The sequence below is a fragment of the Macaca mulatta genome, chromosome 1 (genome assembly GCF_049350105.2).
Source record: "Macaca mulatta isolate MMU2019108-1 chromosome 1, T2T-MMU8v2.0, whole genome shotgun sequence".
In the NCBI taxonomy this organism is placed as follows: Eukaryota; Metazoa; Chordata; class Mammalia; order Primates; family Cercopithecidae; genus Macaca; species Macaca mulatta.
Window position 1 is genome coordinate 223,297,523 of NC_133406.1, and position 22,779 is coordinate 223,320,301.

The 22,779-nt window shown below is 53.7% G+C and overlaps 1 protein-coding gene across 24 annotated transcripts in view; it reads right to left on the minus strand.

Annotated features, from left to right (window-relative positions):
• Window positions 1-2,795: 2,795 nt before the first annotated feature.
• ARHGEF10L (Rho guanine nucleotide exchange factor 10 like) overlaps window positions 2,796-22,779 on the minus strand; it is a 179,668-nt gene continuing 159,684 nt past the window's right edge. For all 24 annotated transcript variants that reach the window (XM_077972446.1, XM_077972391.1, XM_077972342.1 and 21 more), the window contains 3 exons: window positions 12,725-12,899; window positions 5,399-5,521; window positions 2,796-3,817 (listed from right to left, as the gene is read on the minus strand). In XM_077972446.1, the coding sequence (XP_077828572.1) occupies window positions 3,285-3,817; window positions 5,399-5,521; window positions 12,725-12,899 (831 nt within the window). In that variant the 3' untranslated portion in view covers window positions 2,796-3,284. The remainder of the gene's footprint in view (window positions 3,818-5,398; window positions 5,522-12,724; window positions 12,900-22,779) is intronic.

Consider the following 22,779-nt stretch of genomic DNA (forward strand, 5'->3'; position numbering starts at 1 on the left):
CGCCCCCACCAGTAGAATGGAGAGCTGTTGTGTATGGGATTTGCCTTTTTCACTACACCCTACCCAGTGTCTACTTGAAAACGGGTCCGGGCGATGACTTGAAAACGTAATCGGCGTTCCGTGAATACCGAATGAATGATGGTCCGTTCCCATGGCAGGGACTCCCTGAGACCCAGATTAAGGCACTTGCCTGATGTACCCCAGCTGCTAAGTGGGGAGAGCACAGTAGCAACTCTGCGCTGTTTGTCTCCAAGCTTTTGCTCTGGGGGGCGAGTAGTCTGATGGCTAAGAGCCACCTTGGTGGCAGACAGACTACAGTCTCAGGCCTGACTTTTAGGCTCTGAGGCTTCCTAGGCAGGTTGCTTAAATTCCCTGAACTTCAGACCCCTCACCTACAAAACGAGGCAAACAAAAGCAGCCTCAGAGAATAGTTGTAACGAAGAAAGGAGTTCAGGCACCCGGAACACTCTGGGTATTATTACTTTATCAATATCTAAGGCCAGGCCTCCGCTCACATGCGAGGCACGTCCTCAGTGGGTCTCGGGAGCCGTTCGCAGCGCCCCGACCCTCCCTTGCTCTGTTGTCGGAGGCACGGGAGATGAGCTGGTGACTAATGTGATAATTTCACTGAAGTAGCAAAGTCAGTTGTTTTCTCCGTGACGGGATTTAACGGGCACCATTCGATCTCCCAGGTCCCTTTTAGCCGAGTGATCTGTAGGTCTAGAATCTAACAGGCCCATGGAGATCCCAGATGCCAGCTCCAGCACCAAAGAGGAAACTCCTCAATAAGAACCACCAGCCTTGGCCGGGCGCGGTGGCTCAAGCCTGTAATCCCAGCACTTTGGGAGGCCGAGATGGGCGGATCACGAGGTCAGGAGATCGAGACCATCCTGGCTAACACGGTGAAACCCCGTCTCTACTGAAAAAAAAATACAAAAAACTAGCCAGGCGAGGTGGTGGGCACCTGTAGTCCCAGCTACTCAGGAGGCTGAGGCAGGAGAATGGCATAAACCCGGGAGGCGGAGCTTGCAGTGAGCTAAGATCCAGCCACTGCACTCCAGCCTGGGCAACAGAGCGAGACTCCGTCTCAAAAAAAAAAAAGAACCACCAGCCTCAAACCGTTTGGAGCGAGGATATAAGGAACCATCACCAAAAACGCCACTGGAGGGCTCTTCCAGATGCTTTCTGTGGTGTTGGTACCTGGAACTCTGCGACACATCACCCCCTCCATTCTAGAGATAAGGAAACAGAGGGACGTGCTGGGAGCCACACAGCTGCATTTTGGTGGGACTGGACTTGAACGCGGGCCGGCCAGACCCTACAGTCCAGGCTCACTCCTTGTACCAGGCAGCCTGGCCTCACTGGTCTCTGTCTCAGGAAGTCTTGGTTGACATTTGATTGATGGGATAAACACACCTCTTGGGAGGCCCATTCAGACAGAGTATTTGTTCAATAACCCACTTGTACAACAAAAATGGAACCAGGGCACTTTATTCTCTTCCAAGAGAGGTAGACAGGGCAGTGATGGTTCTTTTGATACAAAATGGGATCCTGAGGCCCAAAGGAGGTGGAATCGTCTGAGCCATAGTCAGTGTGGGACCTTCAGGTGTACTGGTTCCTCTGGACCAGCTTCCTTTCTCCCTTTCCCGGGGACCCACACTGGCTACCTCCTTCTGGGCATAGCCAACTTCTGTCTACCCTCCACCTGAGCACGGGCTGCTCCTCCCTCCCCCTTCCTCCTCCGCAGCACCCTCGATCTCCTCAAGCCTTCACTCGCGGGTATTTACGCCTGCCCTCCCCGCTACATCATGCACTTCCTGTGGGCATGGAGAGCTGCAGTCTTGCCCACATAGCACAGTGCCCGGCAAATAGCAGGAACTCGAGGGGTTTGCAAAATGAGTAATGAATGACTTCTCTAGTGGGCGAGAATCTATCAGGAGGTTAGAACCCGGCTGGAAGGTCCACTCCTTGGTAGTTTTTCCACTGCGTTCCCAGCACTTCAGTGGAAAGAGCTCAATGCAAGTACTGGTGGGTGGTGGGTAGACAGACGACAGACAGGCAGAGGGTGGGAAGATGGAGGAAACACTTCCCTTTTGGGTGGTGGCTTTTGATTTCGACTTTCTTTCCTGCAGGCAGCTCTAGAAATCTAAGGATGAACTGAGTCAGAAGAGAGGAGCCAGGGCCAGAGGCAGCCCCACCTGCCCATCCCACCTGCAGTCTAGGCTCTGCTCCTGCTGCTAACAGACCTCACCTGAAGCCCACCCAGTCCTCCCTCTGACCCCAAGTCCTGGGACATGGCTGCCAGTTTGCAGAGACGCCCCTCATCTTCCCCTCCCTGCTGGCTTGCACTGTGAGACACCACGGCCTTCCGCCCCCATGCTACTCCAGAGCTGGGGGGAACCCGTCTTTTTTCCAAAACATATTCAGAAAAGAAGCTCCCAGAGCTCCTTCTGGAGCAGAAGTGAGCTTTCTTCTACAGCAGAAATGGTCATATCTGTGCCACCTCATCCTTCACCACTCACCACTCAAGCCACATCTGAAATGTGGCTACGGTGACTGAGAGATTGAATGTTTGATTTCATTTTCATTAATGTGAAAATTAATTAGCCACCTGTGGTAAATGGCAACCAGATTGGACTGTGAGGTTCTAGAGCCAATTCCCGCAGCAGCTCCACCCTCCGGCCAAGCCTAAGAGTTGCTCCTGGGTCCTGAATAACCCCTCTCTACCAATAGCTGCTGTCTCTGTCTCTTTCCCATCATGTCTTTAAAAAACCACAACAAAACCTCAATCCAAGTCCGGATGTAACTCTTGTCTTTTATTCCAGCATCTCCCAGAGCTCCAATATGTACAGACTTTATTTATACACATATAATATACACCATATATACGTATTTATAGATATTCACACACCAGCCCACACACTCGCACACACTCACATGCACACACCCTTCCAGGAGGGATGTGTGGCTGCCTTGGAGCCCCGCTAGGGCCCAAACAAGTGATACTGGGCTTGCCAGGCAGTTGTGAGGTTTTGTGTTTTTTGCTTTTAAAAAGAAGGCCATTTCCTCCAGATGTGTCCTCCCTCTCCCCAAGCCCTAAAACTTCTCCCCAAAACACTCTGAAAATTTTTTTTAAAAAGAAGAGGTTTTCCTTTGCTCTGCCCAAGTAGTTTCTGGAGAGTCCAGGCCCAACCACACATCCCGTGCAGGTCTCTAGAGCACAAGAGCCGGTTGTAGCCTCGGTCAGGCCTGCAGCTGTGCCCTCTGAGGGGAGACGGGAGGGGCTATAGCATCAAGGGCACCTGCCAGATGAGGAGGGTGCTGTTGGTCTCCCCACACGGGGCCGGCCTCCCACTGCTGCCCAGTGCGCTGCCGAAGTTGCGGTAGCCCTGCCCACCGGAGATGATGGCCACGGAGCAAATCTCCTTGCGGTGGGCGTCGCGGGCGCAGGGCCGGCTGCGCACCCAGACGTCGGGGTCGTCGGCCATCTCGTAAATGGAGCCGTCTTCCTCGCTGTGCTCCAGGGCCGCGCCGTCAGCAGGCACCGGCTCCCGCATGGAGAGCAGCGGGCCCGGGAGGTGCGCGGTGGAGCGCAGGCGGTACTGCAAGAGGATGCCCTTCTTTCGGGTCAGCTCTCGGCCCACGTGGCTGTCGGGCACGGGCTCGTGTGCCTGCCCGTCTGGCTTGTCCTCCTCAGCCCGGGGCCCCTCAGCCTCCTCCTGGTCACTCCGCAGGATGTCGGGGGCCAGGATGCTGGTAGCCACAGCCAGGAAGGCCACAGGCCCACAGTGCCCGTTGAGTGAGACCATGCCTTTCCCTGCAGAAAATGGGGCGAGAGAGAAAGGGGCCCAAAGGCCCAGCGCATTAAGGGAGGCGCCTGAGTCTCTCTCCTGGAGAACTCTCTGTGTGGGTATTTGGCGGGGGGGGGGTGGTCACTTCTTCTATGTTGGCACCTCCCCCGAAGGCCACGGGTCTGGCTATCCCGTGCTCCTGCACAACTTCCTCAGGGGAGCGGAACAGGAACCACCTTATACACCACACGGGGGAGCCTCAGTGTGAAATTCCAAGAATTTCCTCCTCTCTGAGCCTTTGCCAAGAGGCTGCCTCTACCTAGAAATCCTTTCCCGTCTACCTGATTCTGCAACTCTTTCTGCAAGGCCCAGCTCAAGCTCCTCACTGTGAATCCCTCCTGAATTCATGCATGGGGAGCTGCCCGTCCCAGTCTCTGTGTCCCCAGCCCGCGGAGCACCCTCATCCCAGCACCTGTCACCCGAGCTATGATGACACCCAGGAGACCATCAGCTTGTTGAGAGCAGGGTCTCTCTCTGCCTGATTCATCCCTACATCCCAGGATTTCACCTGGAAATAGACCCTCCACAAATGCCTTTTGGATGGACAAAATGCCCTATTTGGATGGACAAAATGCCCTATTTGATGAGACCTTGAAAATAGAAAATCTCAGAATTTAGAAGCTTTTGATGGAGTCTCACTCTGTCCCCCAGGCTGGAGTGCAATGGCACAATCTCTGCTCACTGCAACCACGTCCCAAGTTCAAGAAATTCTCTTGCCTCAGCCTCCCAAGTAACTAGGATTACAGGCGTATGCTGCCACGCCCAGCTTTTTTTTTTTTTTTTTTTTAGGTAGAGACGGGGTTTCACTATGTTGCTCAGGCTGGTCTCAAACTCCTGAGCTCAGGCAATCCACCCACCTCAGCCTCCCAAAGTGCTAGGATTACAGGTGTGAGTCACTGTGCCCAGCCAAAGCAACTCTTCTTTAGCAGAAGGACTTGAGGTCTGCGCAGGGAGCCAGCCCACCCCCAGGGCTTCCGATCGGCCCTGCTCCCTTGCTGAAAGAGACCACAGTCATCATTCTCAGGGCAGAGGCAGAAGGGGCCCCGGGGCTCCAGGCATCCAAGTGTGGGGGGCTTCTCTAATCCTGTCCTTGTTCTCCTGGGCCCAGTGGCAGAGATCAGAGCAGACCTTCGCCTGATCTATGCGAACACATTCATTTGCACAGGGACCCCACGAGGAGGCTGGGCCTGGCCCCAGAAGCGCTTAGTTATTTCTCTCTCTGGAGCCTGGACATCTTGAAACTGCTATGGGAAGGAGCAGAAAGGGCCAGTGGGGCCCCTGCCATTAGGCAGGTGTCTCAGCCAGGCCCCAAGCCACTCTTGTGTTCATCTGCCAGATTAGGAAACTGAGACTCAGAAAGGTGGGAGACTATGGGGCTGGGACGATTCAGTTCTACTGGCCACCATGCCACCTGAGATGAGAGGAAGCTGGAGACTGGAACCCCATCCCCATACCGATGAGGGCATAATACACCCTCCCTGCCGAGCCCCACCGGCCAGCCGTAGCTGACCACCAGGTCCTGCCAACACCAGCTCCCAAAGCCTCACCTGTGATCTTAGGGATGCCCTCCAGCCGAGGCACAGGCAGCAGGACGATGACACCCTGGTCAGTGCCCACCCAGAGCAGACCCTGGCAGATCAGGAGGCTGGTGACACATAAGTGTTTCTGGCCTGCAGAGAGAGAGGGTGGCTGAGCAGTGCCCTCCTGGGGAGACGGCATGGGCTCTGGGCGCCACCACGAGGTGAGGGCATGGCACAGCGGGCTCCTCCCCTGAAACCAGCAAGAAGCTGGACGGTGGGGTGGGTAAGAGCTGGGGCTTTGAGGGCTAACCTGCCTGGGGTGTGGCCGTGGGGTCCTCCAGCTGGGCACTCCCCTAACCAGCCTCAGTTTCCTCCTGTGTAAAATGGGGCTGCCATGCGGATGCATTGGGGGAACACCACAGGCACAGTGCCTGATCTATGTGCGCTCTCAATACACGGCGGCCAGGTCATCTGGCACAAAGGGTTGTCCAAGGGCAACCCAAGCAGGGATCCAGCTGGCCAGCTACAAGCAAAACCAGGGAAGACTGGGGAGGTGCAAGCTTCTCAACGGTGTTGGTGCAGATGGAAGGCATAAGGGCCGGGTAGGGCTCGAGAGGCATCCAGGTGGGTCTGCCGGTGTGGATGCTTCAGATGAGGTCACAGCACACCCTGCAGGCCCTGGGCCCAAGAGTGAAGCAGAAAGCTCGCTGGTGGGAAGAGCGTGTTTCCGATGCCAGCCCAGATTCACTCCTCTTAGCTCTCCCCTCAGTGCTGTCTCTTCATTTGAGCAAGAATGGCAATGTCAGGGAGGCCTGGGGGCAGTCCCCTGCTCCTGACAGAGAAGGCGCCAGGTGTGGGCTGCCCAGCACAGGGGCCGAGAACAGGGCTCCAGAGCCAGGCGCGGGGCTCACACCTCGGCTCTGCCACTCTCCTGCTACGTGACCCGGGGCCTGTCCTAAACTCCTCTGGGCCATGGTGTCCTCACTTGTAAAAGGGGACAAGGATAATACAGTCACATGTCACATAATGACCTTTCGGTCAACAACAGACCATGTATACAATGGCAGTCCTATAGGATCATATTTTTACTGTCCCTTTTTGATGTTTAGAACACAAATACTCTCCACTGGGTTAAATGAATGAACGTAAAACAACCCTGTGCCCACACATGGCACAATGGGTGCTATCGCTGTCATCACTGCTGCTGCACTGTTGCCAACAATTCTCAGCAACGGGAATGGGCACAAAGGAGAGGCTGGGAGTGCAGGGGGCAGGAGGCTCTCTGAGGGGGCTAAGAGGCATGGAGTATAGGCTGCCAGCTCAGGGACAGACCCCCCACCATGTCACACACAGGGTGTACGGCTCTACCATACTTCCTTGGGCTTCACTGGGCACCTGCCTTTCTAAAGGGCTGTCTCCTTCTTGCCCTAATCCTGCTGCCTTCTGGGAGAGGCTTAGGCTGCATTCCAGAAAGTTCCCACTTTCTGCTGCTTCTGGTCCATGGATCACACTTGAAAAAATACAGCTTTGGAGTTTCCAAAGCACTCGTATACCTGCTCTCATCTGACAGAAGCCTTGCAATAGCCAAGACGTACGCAAGACACAAATGCTGGCCCCATTTTCCAGGCACGGATGTTAAGGCTCAAGGAGGCCCCCAGCTGGTGAGTGCAGGGTGGGGTAGAGTTGAGGTCTACGGCTCACCACCGCCCAGTGCTTCCATCACCTCTCCCTCCTTGGGCGTGACACTTCAACTCCATACATGTGGGTGTATGTGCTTCCTCTGCAGTGTAGGCATGGAGAGAAATGGTGTGGCTCTCTCACCCCAAAAGGCAGGTTACCGACTCAGGGTACACCCAGCATTGCCTAACACAGTATGCCATCCCATCAGCAATCCATTTACCTCCCAGATGCCTACTGCATGGCAGACACCACACTCGGTGCTGGGGGCACAGCTGGGACCATGTACACAGAGTCCTGTCATAAGGAGCAGACACTCTAGAGTTTTCTTTGATGATGGACATGTTCCCTACCATGCTGTCCAATTTGACAGCCATCAGCCATATGTGGCTTCCGAGCACTGGAAATATAGCTAGTGGCACTGATGGACTGAATGTGTTATTTTCTTTCATTGTAATAACGGCTACTGTATTAGACACAGAGGCGTAGAGAGGAGATACAGGAAACAAAAACAGAAACAAGGGATGTAAACACCAGGCAGAGGATTGAAACAGGGTGACGGGGCAGAGCCAGTGGAGGATTCCCGGGTCTTCAGGCCTCTCTCTGCTTCCTGGAAGGATGGGGAGGCAGGCGTGAGGCTGCAAACTCCCGGCAACAAGGCAGAGGTGACCACACCCAAGACCTGACCCGAGGCCCAGGAGACAGGGCATGCAAAGGCCCTGTGACAGGAACAAGCTCAGCCAGTCCACCAAGCAGAGTGAAGTCAGTGCAGCTGGGGCACAAAGGCGGACTCCAGATGGTCAGAAGAGGGGATGGGTCAGGGCCAGGACTGGGGCTCTTAATTCTGGCTGCAGTGAAAAGCTACCAGAAGGCCTAGGCAGGGGAGTGGCGTGACTCAATTTGAGTGGAACGTTCTAGCTGCAGTTGTGGAGGGTGGAAATGAGAGGAGCAAGGAGCCCAGCAGGGGCTCCCACAGCTGCCCAGGCAGGAAGGGAGGCAAGGAGAGCCCAACCTGTTCGAGACCTGTTTGGAGCAGAATGACAGAGCTGCTGGGAGAGGGGAGCAGGGGTGGAGCGAAGGAAGGAACCCAGGACAGCACTGAGGCTCCCCTGCCTGGAGCAGCTGGGTGCACAGCAGTGCCATGGCCTGAGATGGTAAAGGAGCAGGTTTGGGGGTTGAAGCCCAGAGCTCCTGGTTGGATGTGTGGTCTGAGACACAAATTAGACACCTGAGTGGAGCTATCGAGCAGGCAGTGGGATTCGAGTCTGGCAACATGATGCAACCTCAAAAAATCACATTCATAGTGCCCATGTAATGTGGAAACACAAACCCGGCTGGAAAAAAAAAGCCCACTAGTGATTTACAGGCTTGGCAACTGGGGCTATTTCACAAACAGTACCTGGGTGTCTGTGGAGCTGGGACTATTTCCCACACCTAAATCCATTCCAAAAGTGAAGGCTCACTATGATGGCAGCCTCCGGTCCAGGGTCAGGCCCCCAGCCCTCCTGGAGTTGGCCAATATGGGAGGTTCAGGCCATGAGCTCCTTTCCTCAACACCTGACTTCTCTTGTTAGCCCTGGCCAAGGCCTGTGATGACCTTACTCTGCTGTTTGTTTACTTATGACAAGCTTTGTGAGGGCAGTGGCTTATCTGTGTGCTCACAGTTAACTCCCCAACTCCTGGCCAAGTACCTTGGCTCATGGTAGACTCTCAAGAAGTATCTGTGAGTGAATGAGTAAATGGATGGATGGTTGGACAGATGGATAGATGAAGGAAAGGAGAAAACTTGGACAAGTCACTTCTCTTATCCATCAATGAGTACTACAAACCTCCCTTGCTCAATTTTATAATTATTAGAAATACTAAATATATACACACATATGTACACATATAATATATACACACAACTGAGCACAGCTCTTAGCCCATAGTACACAATCAATAAATAGAGGCTATGAGGATAATGTTGACGATTATTAAAAGGATCTGGACGTTAATGTCTTCAGATCAGCTCCATCAGAGCCATAAACCCGCAAGAACAATAAAGCCAAGAGAGGGGACAGTAGTGAATTTTTCATTCCACAAGCCTCATCGCCTCCCTCTCCAGGGCCCCCAGGGCATGGAGACTGGCAGGAGACCATTTCCCAATGCCCCTGCATCCTCCCGGCCCCCACTGGACGGCGAAACCGACAAATGGGAGGAAGGCAAGCAAGAAACCGAAAGAGATGCCGGAATTGAGAAATGACTTCATCTGCAGACCTCATTCTGGGGCCTTCCCCTCCCCCTCCGCCTCAAGGAAAGAGCAAGACACTTCACAAACAGTCCGAAAGAAAAAAAAAAAAATTTTCTAATGGTGAATAAATATTTTATCACAGAGACTTAATGCAGCAGTGTTCAACTCACCCAAGCCATCTATCTGGAGATATACAACTTTAAAAAGCTCAGGCTCTTGGAGAACATTTTATTAATGACCTGTCTGGTTAAAAGGAGGAGGGAGTTTAGGTTAAAAAATGCATTAATACCAGTCGGGTACTCGAGTGGAAGAAAGGGGTCAGGGGAAGGAAGCGTGATAAATTTTTAACACACCCTAAAAAAATCCACACTTAGTGGAGGAACAAATTTATTACTAATTATGCAATTATTTCATTTGGTGGTGTGGGGGAAGGAAAAAAATACTTAAAAGCCTTTTTAAAATATCTCTAATAAAGAATTTAAGAATCCTGCTGTGTTGCGCTTCTGCAAAGGCACAACGTGGGGTGGATCTGAAGCTGCGCCCCACGCTCTGGTCCCCAGCATGGTGACTGGGGCTGGCTCTGGCTCAGGGACCCAGTCTCAGATATGAGGGGTCAGGACAATCTGGTCTGGCAGGTCCCCAGGGTTGCTGATTAGGAAAGTTCAGGCCTGAGGGAAGGAGGGAATCTTCGGGAAACCCCACACTCTGGAACCTCAGCCTAGACCCAGCCCTCTCCAGGGTTCAGCCTCAGGGAGGTCTGGCAAGAGAGGGGTCACCTCTGTCTGCTCTGATGCAGCTGATGCGACAGGAATGGCACACTGACCTGGAGGGTCTTAGGAGGGGCAAGGAGTCCTCGTAGGAGATGCAAGGTGGGGATGCAGTAAAGACGATGATGGCAAATGTCACCATCATGGACTGCTGCTGGCTTGACACGGGGACTGTGGGCACTGCCCTCACTCTGTCTCATGCAACACCCACACCTGCCCTGCGGGGTGGGGACCGAGGATGGGAAGCGGGTGCTTCGAGTGCTCCCAGTCAGAGCTGGAAGGCAGGGGAGCAGGGATTCCAGGAGGAATCCTGGCTCCAGGCTCTGGTGTACCCCACCCAGCATGGCCAAGCTGACTCAAATCTCAGCCCTTCGTTGTATGAATGGGGAAACTGAGGCCCAGGACAGGAACACAACCGCCCAAGCCTACACAGCAAGTGTGAGGAAGCTCTAATGAGAGCCCGTGAGGCTGCTCCTGGCTCTGTCCGTATCAGCACTGCGATGGCAGACCAGTCATTTCACCTCCCGAGCCCCAGCTTACCCGGCCCTCAAATCATCGTAACAACGAATGCCCTTCCTTCCTTAAAGGCAAAGAGGAAGTAAAGAAAACAGACGTGAAGGTGCGTGTGAAACACAGTGAAGTCAGGGTTGTACAGGCAGGAGGGGCTGTTCTAACTGCAGCCGGGTCTGTCCACACATCCTGCCTCCCACCACTTGATGAGCTTCACTCTCTCACTTTCCTCTGCGCTGACAAGATGAGATTCCAAAGATTTTTAAAAGCCCGTAAGATTATCCATTTCTTCATTGTTCCACTAACTTGAAATAATTTAGCTATCAGAGGAAATGTGGAGATAGTTCTGTGATACAGAGACATTTTTATCGTACTTAAAATGGATTGAACTTGTATAATGGCTAAATACTATGAAACAAGAAAGGGAGGAAGGAGGGAAGGAGGAAAGAAGAGACAGAGGGAGGAATGGAGAGAGGGAGGGGGAAGGAGGCAACCCAAACACAGGTCCCACCAAGCCTCTCACACACCCCAGGAGAACATGAGTAAAGGGTTCAGTCTCATTGGGCACCTGCCACCCTGTCGGCCCGGGACAGCCACCTTCCCAGCCCGGGCAGCATTTATCCTCATAACAGTCCCTGAGCTGGGAACTACATCCCATCTTACAGAGGGATGAGGGGCTCTGGGAGATGAAGGGACTTGTCTGATACTACGCGTTGGCCAAGCCAGGCCTCAAGCCAACTCTCTTTCCCCATTACACACAGTAGGACGCTGGACTGAGTCCAGTCTGATGTGACTTGTGGTCCTGCCTCTGGTCCACTGCATGACCGTGGGCAAGACGCCTGGCCTGCTGAACCAATCTCAGTGTCTGCATCTGGAACGTGGGGACGATCCCCAGCTTGCGGGGTTAGGGTGACATGAGATCCTGTACCCAAGCACCTGCGGCCTCATCACCTCGGGCCTGGGCAGGGTGGCAGTTATTACACCGTTGTGACTGCCATGGACTGTGTTGTTAGTAACCACTATCCCCGTGTGACCAGTTGAGACTCAAGGACCATCATGACTGGCTAAGAGGAAGCAGAAACCAGGCTGATTTCTAGGCCCTCGGGAGGGAGTTAGGGACCAGGCGCCTGGGGTAGGTAGAGGTCCCCAAGGCTCCTGCAGTGCTGGCTAACGTGACTGCCCTTGGTATGGCCCCAGAAGACAGAACACTCAACCCTGCTGGGCATACGGCTGCTCCCAGCCTCTGCCATGGCCCATCTGCCAGGTCCTGTGACAATCAGCTCCAGGCCCCTGCCTGCCACACGAGCTGTGTTTCCCTGGCCCGAGGGCCCTTTGGCTCTCCCAGCTGCTGAACCCAGCACTGCCTGGGGCACTGGGACAAGACAGAGCCACTGCACCCTCCCACACTGGCCTCAGGTCAGTCTCTCTGGGGGAAGCGGGACCAAGGAGGGAAGCAAGGTTAACTGACGCCTGCTGGCCCCATAGGCTGCTCTGAAGCCAGCTGGGATGAGGATGGGCATGGCGCCTGCATCTTGGGCAGCAGGTGGTAAGGAAGGGCTGAGAGCCAACTCCATGGAGGCCTTGGGGGCATTAGGTGAGCTCCAGCCTTAATCGTTTGCTGCCATTCCCACTTCATCTACACACGGCTATGCAGGAGGGGCCCCAGCCATAGCAGATGCCATCCAAACCCACAGACCAGAAGGCCAAGAGGGACATTTGCCTTTCTTAGAACAACCTCCAAGGACAGAGACCATCCGTTGGCTTTCTCACTTTCCCATCACCTCATCCTGCAGGGGATTTGAGGCAGAATTGGGTGTTTGGTCAACCTGGGGAGTGGGGCAGAACAGAAAGACCTGGATTCCTGCCCAGCTTGGCCTTTCCTTAGCAGCTGCCTGACTTTGGAGGGCCCACAACTGGGGGCCACTTCCTGAGCGCCCCAGGGTGCTGTGATGTGATAGCTGGACACAGTGACAGGCAGGGGCTTTGAGATGACAGTCCTAGGTGTGAATCCCAACCCCACCACTTCCTGGGGAGTGTCCTGCCTTAAAGCCCCAGTTTTCAGGGTTGACGAGGGAAAATGGGATAGGCTGCCCAGGTCACACCGCTACCTGGCCGTGGAAGGTGCTCTGTGACTGTCACCTCCCGCCCTTCCCGCGGCAGCCTCACCTGGCAGGAGGAAGGTGGTCCTGGTGGCAATGTTGATCTCTTGCAGATGCTCCAGGGTCTCGGTGTGGAAGAGACGGATGGAGGTGCCAGAGGAGAAGGCCATCCAGACGCCGCTGCCTGCCTTCACCATGTGTGTCACACTCACTGCCTCGTCCTGGTGCGCCTCGAAGCTTTGCTGTGGCACAAAAGGAGGGGTGTCGGTGCTGGCTGGGCCTGCCAGCTGAGCCTCCCTACAAGGCCCCATCCCTGGGCCAGCCATTCTCACATTCTTCAAAAGCACAAGCTACTCAGGGCTGGAAAGGAACCTTAGAAGCCCAGCTGTGCTGTGTTGGCCAAAGTTTAACAACCGTCAGGGAATCCTGCTTTGCAGGGTTTGCCAATTTCCATGGTGTAAACATTCTAACGTGGCCAGTTGCAAACTACCAACATGATATCACCAAGTGAGGAGCAGGAAAGACATGCACACGCTCACTCACAAGCCAATAGAACCAGGCACGGTCCAGTGACCCCTCAGAGCTTTACCTTACTAGAGGGAAAGATGGAGCCGAAAATCATGAAAGAAGAAGTTGTGGTTTACGTAAATGATTTAAAGTGACAAAAGCAACCGACAGAATGACCGGGGAAGGAATGGGGGTAATATGGGCCACATCCTCATCTTTCACAGCGAGGAGACAACAGGTAATGTCCCAAAATTGATATATCAGGAAGCAGCAGAGTGAACAAGTTTGGGTCCTGAGGAAAGTGCCAGGTGGATTAAAAACATAACAGGTGAAAAGCATTCTCTTCCAAAAAGCAGAACTGAGATAAGGATGGGGGATGAGTCCTTCAGGATAAACCACTTCATGTTTTCTTTTTTTTTTTTTTTTTTTTTTGCAAGTGTATGCACAATTTTGATCTTAAAACAAACAAAAACTTTTTTAAAAAAGAAGATACAAATGATCAACCTTCCCCTCCACTGCAGGACAAAGCCCAAGTTCCTTAGCTCAGCATTCAGGGCCCCAGTGCTGCCTCCACTCCTGCCCTTCCTTGTGGGCTCCCTACGTGTCAGGCCAGCCAATGCTCAGGACGCACCACGCAGCCGTACCTCTGCCCTCGCCGTGACTTGCGCACAGCACGTAACCTCCCTCCCCAACTGTCCTCCTTCAACATCTGAAGACTCCACTTCAGGGTGGCGTCCTCAGTCCAGGAGACAGGCCCCACCCCGCCCAAGGACCAGCCACTTCTTCTGAATGGTGTGCTCTGCTGTCTAGCCTGGAATACCTACACCATTCTGTGGCTGTACTTGGCCACTTCCCACATAAGACTGTGGACTCCAAGGACAGAGCCTGAGCCTCATGCCCTTTAGTGTCTGTCCCCTGCTTGACACAGGGCCCAGCACAGTAAAATTTGGTCAAAAAATGAACGGATGGACATTTCAATTCCGTCTACAACACTCAGATGTCACTAACTCAGGCACACCAGACTAGAAACAACCTAAATGCCCAAGCCTTGGGGACAGCCAGGTAACTGTGTATCCAGCTCTGTACTGTCCTCCCTGCATTTAAACTCATGCTTACAGACACTGCATGATGGACACAGAAAATGTGAATGCTACAGAAAATGAAATTAAAAAAAAAAAACCCACACCCAAAGCTGGGGGAAGAAGAGGGGCAGGGGAGGGAGAGCTGCACCCTGAGGATTACCCCAGGAGCAGGATGGGGTACGTTTCCTCTTTTCCAGTTTTCTAGCTTTTCTCCTTTTTCCGTAAAGAATTTGTCCTGGGTGGAAGCCCAAGACTGCAGGAGGATCCTGGATGGGGCATTTATTTGGGATCTAACCTGCTATTAAATCTGACTTCCTTGGCAGCTTCACAGGCCAGGCCTCAGTGTCTTCAATTGTAAGTGCAGGCTGCTATGAGGATTACGGGGACCTGGGTGAAGAGAGCTTGGCAACAGCCCGGTGCCTAGTAGGGTCTCATTTATTCAGCAGATGTTCTGAGTCCCTACTATGTGCCTGGTATGGGTCTAGGTGCTGGAAATGTCGTGATGACTGCAAGACCCACTCTTGTGGGGCAAACATTCCCAGGACAGGAGGCAATTAAAACAAAGAAAGATTACATCAGATAGTGAGAAGCACTGCACAGAAAAAATACTGAGAGCCATTGACTGGGGTCAGGGAGGGTCTCGCTAGGAGGTGACATTTAGTGAGAGACCTGAATGATGTGGAGGAAACATCCTTGTGATGATTGGGAGGAGGGGGAAGAGCATTCTAGGCAAAGGGCACAGCAGTGCAAAGGCCCGGGGGCAGGAATGAGAAGTAGAAGGACCCATGGTGGGGAGCACAGCAATGGGACTGGCCAGGGCAGGTAGGGCCAGATTGCACCAGGCTACCTTGGAGTCCATGGGGAAAAGTTTAGATTTTATTTGCCCACTGCAGGGGGTTGAGCTGGTAAGCAACAGGGTCAGTTTTACTTTTAAAGAAATTCAGTCTGACAACAGTGTGGGGAAGGCTGGCTTCTTGGTTCAGCCCCCGAAGACCTCGCGTGGGCTTAGCAAGTGGAGCGGGAGGAACAGGACTCAGCCTCTTTTGCCCTGGAGGATGGCCCCAGCTCCTTCCCAGCTCAAATTACTAAGCGGTTTCCCACTGAGTTAAGGAAGCTTGTGAGGGGCAGGGGTCTCCATGGGGAGCTGAGCCAATGAGCTCTGGGCTCATTCCTGATCGGAGTGTGGGGACCAGGAGGGCAAGACTGTGAGCTGTCCAAGGAAATTGCTTTTTCTGAGCCAGTCCCTGATGGCTGAGCTGCGAGTAGCAAGGGTGGCAGGGGGAGCAGGAAAGGCCAGGCTCCCCAGAAGAGGAGAGGGGAGGGGAGAAGAGACAGCAGTGTGGTTCCTCTCCCCAAGGTCAGGCTGCTCTTGGAGAGGGGTGGTTCTACTGCACAGCCCATCCCTGGCCAGGGGGACGCCTCCAGAGCAGACGCGGTAGTTTCCTCAGACCGAAAGTTCACCAAAGGCAGAGGCGCAGTGTCTCCACTGGGTGGGGACCCCAGGAGAAATGAGAGAATCTTGTATCAAGCTGGGCATGCTCAGAGGAAGCGAACTGTCTCCTCTCTCAGACTGGGGACTCAGGCTAAGGGCTCCGGAGGTATCGGGGGTCTCTTCCCCTTTTCTTAGCCACCCACTCCCTGCCCTCAGAGAAGGACCAGGTGCAGGAGGCTCAGACCCTCTGATTTTTGGGAGGAGGCCACGCCTCCTCCCAGCCTGCACAAAGTCAGGTTCAGTAGTCCATGCCGTATGGGGGAGAGACCATGTCCCCATCTCTCTGGCCTTCCGCCCATATCTGCTGCCCACAACCCAGGCAGTCCTGGCTTTCAGTTCTCTCATCCTGAGATGTGTGCTCCTTCAAGGAAATATGCAGAATAGCTTTGTTTTGCAGAACCAGCCTGTAGGAGGAATCCAGGAGGAAGGAAACCTCCCACGAAGCCTTGCTGGGAAAAGCCAGCTGAGGCAGCATCAGCCCCAATCACAGATGAGGACAGTGAGGCTAAGGGGACCCTGTCAGCACCTGTCAGCGAGCAGCAGGGCGAATGGAGGGGGCAGCAGGACAGTCAGTGAGACCCAACATGCTTGTCTGCAGGCTTTTCCAAAACACAGCACGCACCTCCTTGCTCATGGATGCACAAACCTGCACACACTGGGAGAGGTATCTGCACGCTCACGCGCATGCAGCCAGCCTCCCTCTCGACTCCCGAAGAAAGGTCAGAAGTACTTCCTGCCTCCGAAAAAGCCAAGCGCACTGAAACCCAGAGGCCTGGGACCAAGGAAAGCTGCACCTGAATCTGCAGCCAGCCAACCCTGTGTGCTGCTGTCAGAATCTAATTAAAAGAGAAGTCGGTGGTGGAAATCCAGGCTCATTTCTCCAGTGGCATAACAAGTCTGTCTCCAGGCCCAGAGGGCTTTGCAGAAGGCTTGTGCAAACCTGCCGAGCCCAGAGGGGGGAGGCGGGCGGGGGAAAGGGCAGGAATGAATAAGAAGAACGGCACAGCATCTCCAGCCCCAGCCCCAGTCCGGCATGTCTCGGTTACCTCTGGGCTCCTGGGTCCCCTCCTCATGCCAGGAGCCTGGAGTCCTGCCTGAGCCTCCTGGGCCCACAGGGCAGGGAGTAGGTGGAGCCAGAGAGACGTGCCAGCATCACGGGTCCCAGAGGGGGCTGAGGGACTAAGCCTGGCACCCGGGTGAGAGCAGGGGGCAGTGATCACCTGGGTGAGAGCATGGGGGAAGCCCTCACTGGCCACTGATCTCGCTGCTGGCAGGCCATGCAGTTCATTTCATTTTCCAAATACAAGGTATCCACGTACCCTGAGAGAGCTCAGAATTCATTGCCAGGGGAGGCTGTCAGCTCATCAAACTCTGCTCTCCTCCCAGCCAGGAAAGGGTGAAACCCTGCTCACCCAGCCCACCAATCCCAGGCCACGCACCTCCAGACCTGTCCCTCATCCTTGGCTGGTCTGGGAGGTCCAGGCGTGTGGGGTTGGTGGGGTGAGGGGCTGTCCTACTCTCTAAGAGGCCTCTATCCCCTTTATCCCTGAAAAAGGCCACCTACCCACCCACTACCAGGAATGCCCAGTGCTTCCTGCCCCCTCAGCCTCCATGATCAGGCACAGCTATTTGCTGGGTGAGTGCTCACCCTGCACCAGAAACCGTGCTGTTAGGATTATATACTAGAGCAGCCGTCTGCAAACAATGCCCCTCAGGCTACAACCAGCCTGCACCAGTTTTGGTAAATGAAGCTTTATTGGAACACAGTCACACCCACGTAGAAAAGAATCCACTGAAGTAGCTCAAGATCACAGCATTCTAACTGTACACCCCTGGTCCCTGCTGGAGGACAAAATGATCTGCAAGGGAAACCTGAACTTCCTTGGCAGGCTTGGAGGTGGTGGGGCAGGCACAGTGATTCTGAGCCTATGCAGTGGGACTGAGATGCACTGATGTTATTGGGAACCAGGGTTTGTATAGATAGAAGGGAGTCCGGTGTGGGATGGCAGAGATGAGGGTAGACTCTAGGATCTCAAATCTAAATTAGAGATACCAAAACGAACTCTAACTCGAGCTTTCTTCCCTGGCCTTGTCCACTGAAAGAGCCTGAAGGCAATCACTCTAGCCAGGGCACCCTGGAGAAATGCCTAGAACTTCTCACAGCTGAAAAGCAAGGAAGGGCTCAAAGAATGATGGGGATGTGTCCAAAGGACCTAGGAGCCAGCACGAAGGGGTCCCCATGGGCCAAATTCTAGACAATGTGACATCAAAAATAATAATGATGGTCCTGATTAGAGCATGCTGGATTTTTTTTTTTTTTAATCTAGGAATTTGTAGTGATAGTAAGGGCAGAGTGTGGAGTGGGGTGAGGGAAATCTCTGTAACTAGTGACAACTAGTCAATGCCGAAGGCATGGCAGAATTAGACAATGGTGAATTGGCAATCACCAAGGATGACCCGTGGATGACAAAGCCCCAGGGGGAAAGTTTGTGGAGGAACAGGATATTCACACAGTCTCCAAGAATCACCCAAAGGTGACTGAGTAATCACAAAGGGAAACCAGCATCTTTAGACTGAGAGATCCGGCCGACACTACCCTAACCAAGTGATCAGGACAGGGCCAGCTGCTCTTCTTCCTCCCCGAGGACTATTGTGGGAGGTGCAGGGCTCCCCTGACCCCTGGCCCCGCAGCACCTGGCCAAATGCTGGCACCTCATCGGAAGGAAATAACCAGGCAATTCCAGACTGTGGAACCTCTATGAGACGCTGGCTTGGACTTCTCAACAAAGTCAATATCATGAAGAAAACAAAAAAGCAAAGGGATTATTCTAGATTAAAAGGAGACTTAAGAGACAAGAACACCAAAGGCTGCATGTGATTTCAGGCTGGATCCTGGATGGCATTTGGGGGAGTAGCTCTGAAAGATATTTTGGAGACAACTGGGAAAATCTGCACCTGGACAGTATTTAGATAGCATCACTGCATTGACCTAAATTCCTGGGTGTGATATGCCATGCAGTTATGTGGGAGAGACAAGAAGTATTTAGGGGTAAAGGGTAATGATGTCTGCAACTGACTTTTTTAAAAGTGAGTGTATGTCTCTGTGCGTTATGGGGGAAGATTGTAGCAACATGTTAACAGTTAACTGGGTAAAGAATATCTGTGTAATGTATTATTCTCTCACCTTCCCTGCAGTTTGAAATTTTTCAAAGTAAAAAGTTATGGGGGACTGGGCGTAGTGGCTCACGTTTGTAATCCCAGTACTTTGGGAGGCTGAGGTGGGTGGATCACTTGAGGTCAGCAGTTCAAGACTAGCCTGGCCAACATGTCTCTACTAAAATTATAAAACTTATCTGGGCGTGGTGGTGGGCACTTGTAATCCCAGCTACTTGGGAGGCTGAGGCGGGAGAATCGCCTGAACCCGGGAGGCAGAAATTGCAGTGAGCCGAGATCACACCACTGCAGTCCAGCCTGAGTGACGACAGAGTGAAACTCCATCTCCAAAAAAAAAAAAAGTTATGGGAGAAAAGTCAAAGTAATTAAAAAAACAGAAAATGCTGGCAGGCAGAGGGGAGGGGTTGGGTCTGCCTCCTCCGGCTCCCAGATCCCCACTACCCAAGTGACTCAGTCTCCTCTGTCATCTGTACACGGGGACAAAAAGAGAGCATGCCTCTTGGGCACGGTGAGGATTCCAGGGAGAGCATTGGCACACTACGACCTGGAATGAACCCAGGTGAGCTGAGACGAACCCGTGTGTCCCGCCCCCACCCACGGCGCCCCTCCCTGCAGCCTCCCATCCACCCGCTGCAGGCGCCCACACAGTCAGTTTCAGGTGAGTGATACTGCTCCCAATAGTGCTGACACAGCCCAACCTCCAGTCCTGCAATATTTATGTGCCTCCAGGTGACGCTTCCGTGCATGGTTTCCATAAATTCCCAGGGTGAGCAGCTCAGCACTCAAAGTCATTAGAGCTGAGATGTCGCCAAGGGGCCGGAAGGCTCGCTGGGTTCAGGGGCTCTCAGGAGCTGCGAACTCCTGAGGAAATGGCAGGAGGCTGGCGGGGCTTCTACTTTCCAGGTACCCACCGTGTGTCAGGACTTTCCAATGCCTGACTGGGCACTGTGCACACAGTGTCTCACCTCACAGAGACTCTATGAAAAGAGAGCAAACCAACCCCAGGTGGCCCAGATGGGCAGGGGCAGGGCGAGGCAGGGGCGAGGCAGGGGCGGGGCAGGGGCGAGGCAGGGGTGAGGCAGGGGCGGGGCAGGGGCGGGGCAGGGGCGTGCACCTCGCTCCAAGCTCACGTGCTCTCCTCCGAGGGTCTTCCGGGGGACTCTCACTGCTGAGCACCAGAGCTGAGTGTGAGCATGAAGGGGCTGTGCCACCCACTCCCAGCCTGGTCACCACCGAGCTGGCCCTGGGAGACACAGTCGTGGGCCCAGAGATCACCCACAATCACCTGCCAGCACCTCACCAACTCTGCCTCCCTTTAATCCCCACAGCCACCTGGGAGGTGGGCGTCACCATTCCATCCTCACCCCACAGCTAGGGCACAAGAAATGACCTGTGCAGGGCCACCCCGCCAACAAGGGGCAGGGCTGGGAATTCAGACCCAGGGTCACGTCCGCTCTGCACGGCTGCACTGGGCACGCGGAGAGGCCACCTTCTACAGGCAATTATCACAACTCCCTTCCCTGTCTTTATCTCATTCTCATCAACACTTTACAGCTGAGGAAACAAACTGAGAGGCTAAATGATGTCTGCAAAGTCGCACTGCTTAGGAAATGGGAGGAAAGCCAAATTCAAACCTAGGGTGACCAGTCCGACCCAGTTTGCCCAGGACTGTCCAGGCTGCGGCACCGGAAGCCCCAAACCCCAGGAAATTCCTCAATCCTGGGCAAATCAAGACACTTGGTCACCCTCATGGGACTCCAGTGATGATACTCGGCCTGCAAGCCATGGATGGATCCCTCTGTCGGCTCTGATTCCCCAACACTCCTGCCCTCAGAGCCCCGACCTGGTTGAGGCCAAGAGGTTGTGCACCAGGAGCAGATGTGCCCTGCCTGATGCATTTCTCAGGGAGGCTCCAGGTGCAACGACCGGTCCACCTCTTCCCAGCAAACTGGTTAAGGTCTCCGGGTCTCCGTTCATTCATCTGGAAGGTGGGCGTGAGGTCATCCTGTGGAGCAGAGACTTCACTGGATGCTGGACTCTCCTAGCCCAGGGCCATCATGGGAGCCTGCGAGGGATGGAGGGATGGACGTCCCTGCCAGCTCCAAGACTTGTGCCCAGATCCTAAATTTCCTTCAATAATCCATTTTGGAATTGATTGTACAAAATTTGGTATTTTTGGTGTGTCTTTCTAGAAAGATGGTTAACTATTTTTACCAGCATTTCAAAGAGGTCTATAAATCACCCTTGCCTACCTCCAAAAAAGTTAACAATTCCAAAAAAGTTAACAATAACAAGTAACGCCTACTTGTTACTAAGCACACAAGAAAGTGGACGCAGATGTTGGGGTCAACCCAACAACCCAGACCAAGGCATACAGAAAGCACCACTGCAGAGAATGCTGTTCTGACCTGGCTGTGCCAAAATTTTGCCTTTAAAAACAAAACTAAACTAAAATCCGGCCGGGCTCAGTGGCTCATGCCTGTAATCCCAGCACTTCGGGAGGCTGAGGCAGGAAAATCACCTGAGGTCAAGAGTTCAAAACCAGCCTGGCCAACATGGTGAAACCTCATCTCTACTAAAAATATAAAATTAGCCAGGTGTGGTGGCACATGCCTGTAATTGCAGCTACTTGGGAGGCTGAGGCAGGAAAATCGCTTGAACCTGGGAGGTGGAGGTAGCAGTGAGCCGAGATCACGCCATTGCACTCCAACCTGGGCAACAAGAACAAAACTCTGTCTCAAAAAAAACAAAAATAAAAAAACAACAACAACAACCACCCAAAAAAACCCCACGAAACCTGAAATCCATCAGTGCACCTGGCTATTCTGGAAGAAGTGGAATAGAAAAAGCATCTTGAAGTATGGGCTACTGATATTCTCCTCATTAGTCCTGTTTAATTTCTTTTGTTTTCTTCAATTATGGCAGCCAGACTAGCGTTTCTTCTCCAGCATCGATACTTTAGGACGGAGGGCTGGGCAGCCAGCTACCTGGGCCATCTGGGCCACCTGGGGCCAGCAACCACCTTTGCTGTGAGTTTTACCCTCAGCAGCTGCTCCAACCTTGCCCTGTACAAGCATGTGCCAGGGCTGAGCTAGTACCTGCGCCTGCCCCCCACGCTGGGGACCTGGTGAAGACTGAGCCATAGAGAGGGGTCAGGCATCTTCTGGCTCCTACACGTGCTGGGCTACCCTCAGCTAAGCTCAGCTCAGCTCACCTGCAGCCCCCATGAGAAAGGAGGGACCACCGAGCCTCTAGTCAGAGAGGACAGGGAGGCCAGGCAGGGGAGTGACCAGTGCAGGCAGTGACAGCACCAGCCTGGGTCTGCATGGCATTCACTGTGGCCTGGGATTGTCTTGTTATGTTTGCTGTTTGCAAGAAGCAGTAAACCCACAGGCCCGGGGGCAGACCTGCAGGGTTCAGGTCCCGACCCTGCCACTTCCTGCCTTGGTTTCTTCCATTTTAAAGTGGGTGTGATAATATTAATAGTACCTACTGCACAGGGCTGCGGCGAGATGACTCGAGTTGCTGCTAATGGAGAGTTCAAAGCAGCCTCTGGGACCCATGAGTCTCAAACCACATTAAGTGGGTGGTGGTGGTCTCTCCCCCCATGTCCCCTCCCCTACCACACCCATATCAGATAGGCAGGTCCATGAGGGCAGGGGCTGCTGCTGGGACCCAGTGCCAAGCACAGGGACTGAAGCTCCAGCCAGTGCCAACCCTGGGCCAGAGGGCCTGGAAGAGCCGGGGCGGCACTGACCGAAGGAGACACCGATACAGAGATAGAAGCTGAGATCAGCAGAGCATAAGCACACAAACCAGACCACCAGGGAGGAAGAGACGAGTGAGTGCTGAAAGAGAGACAGACAG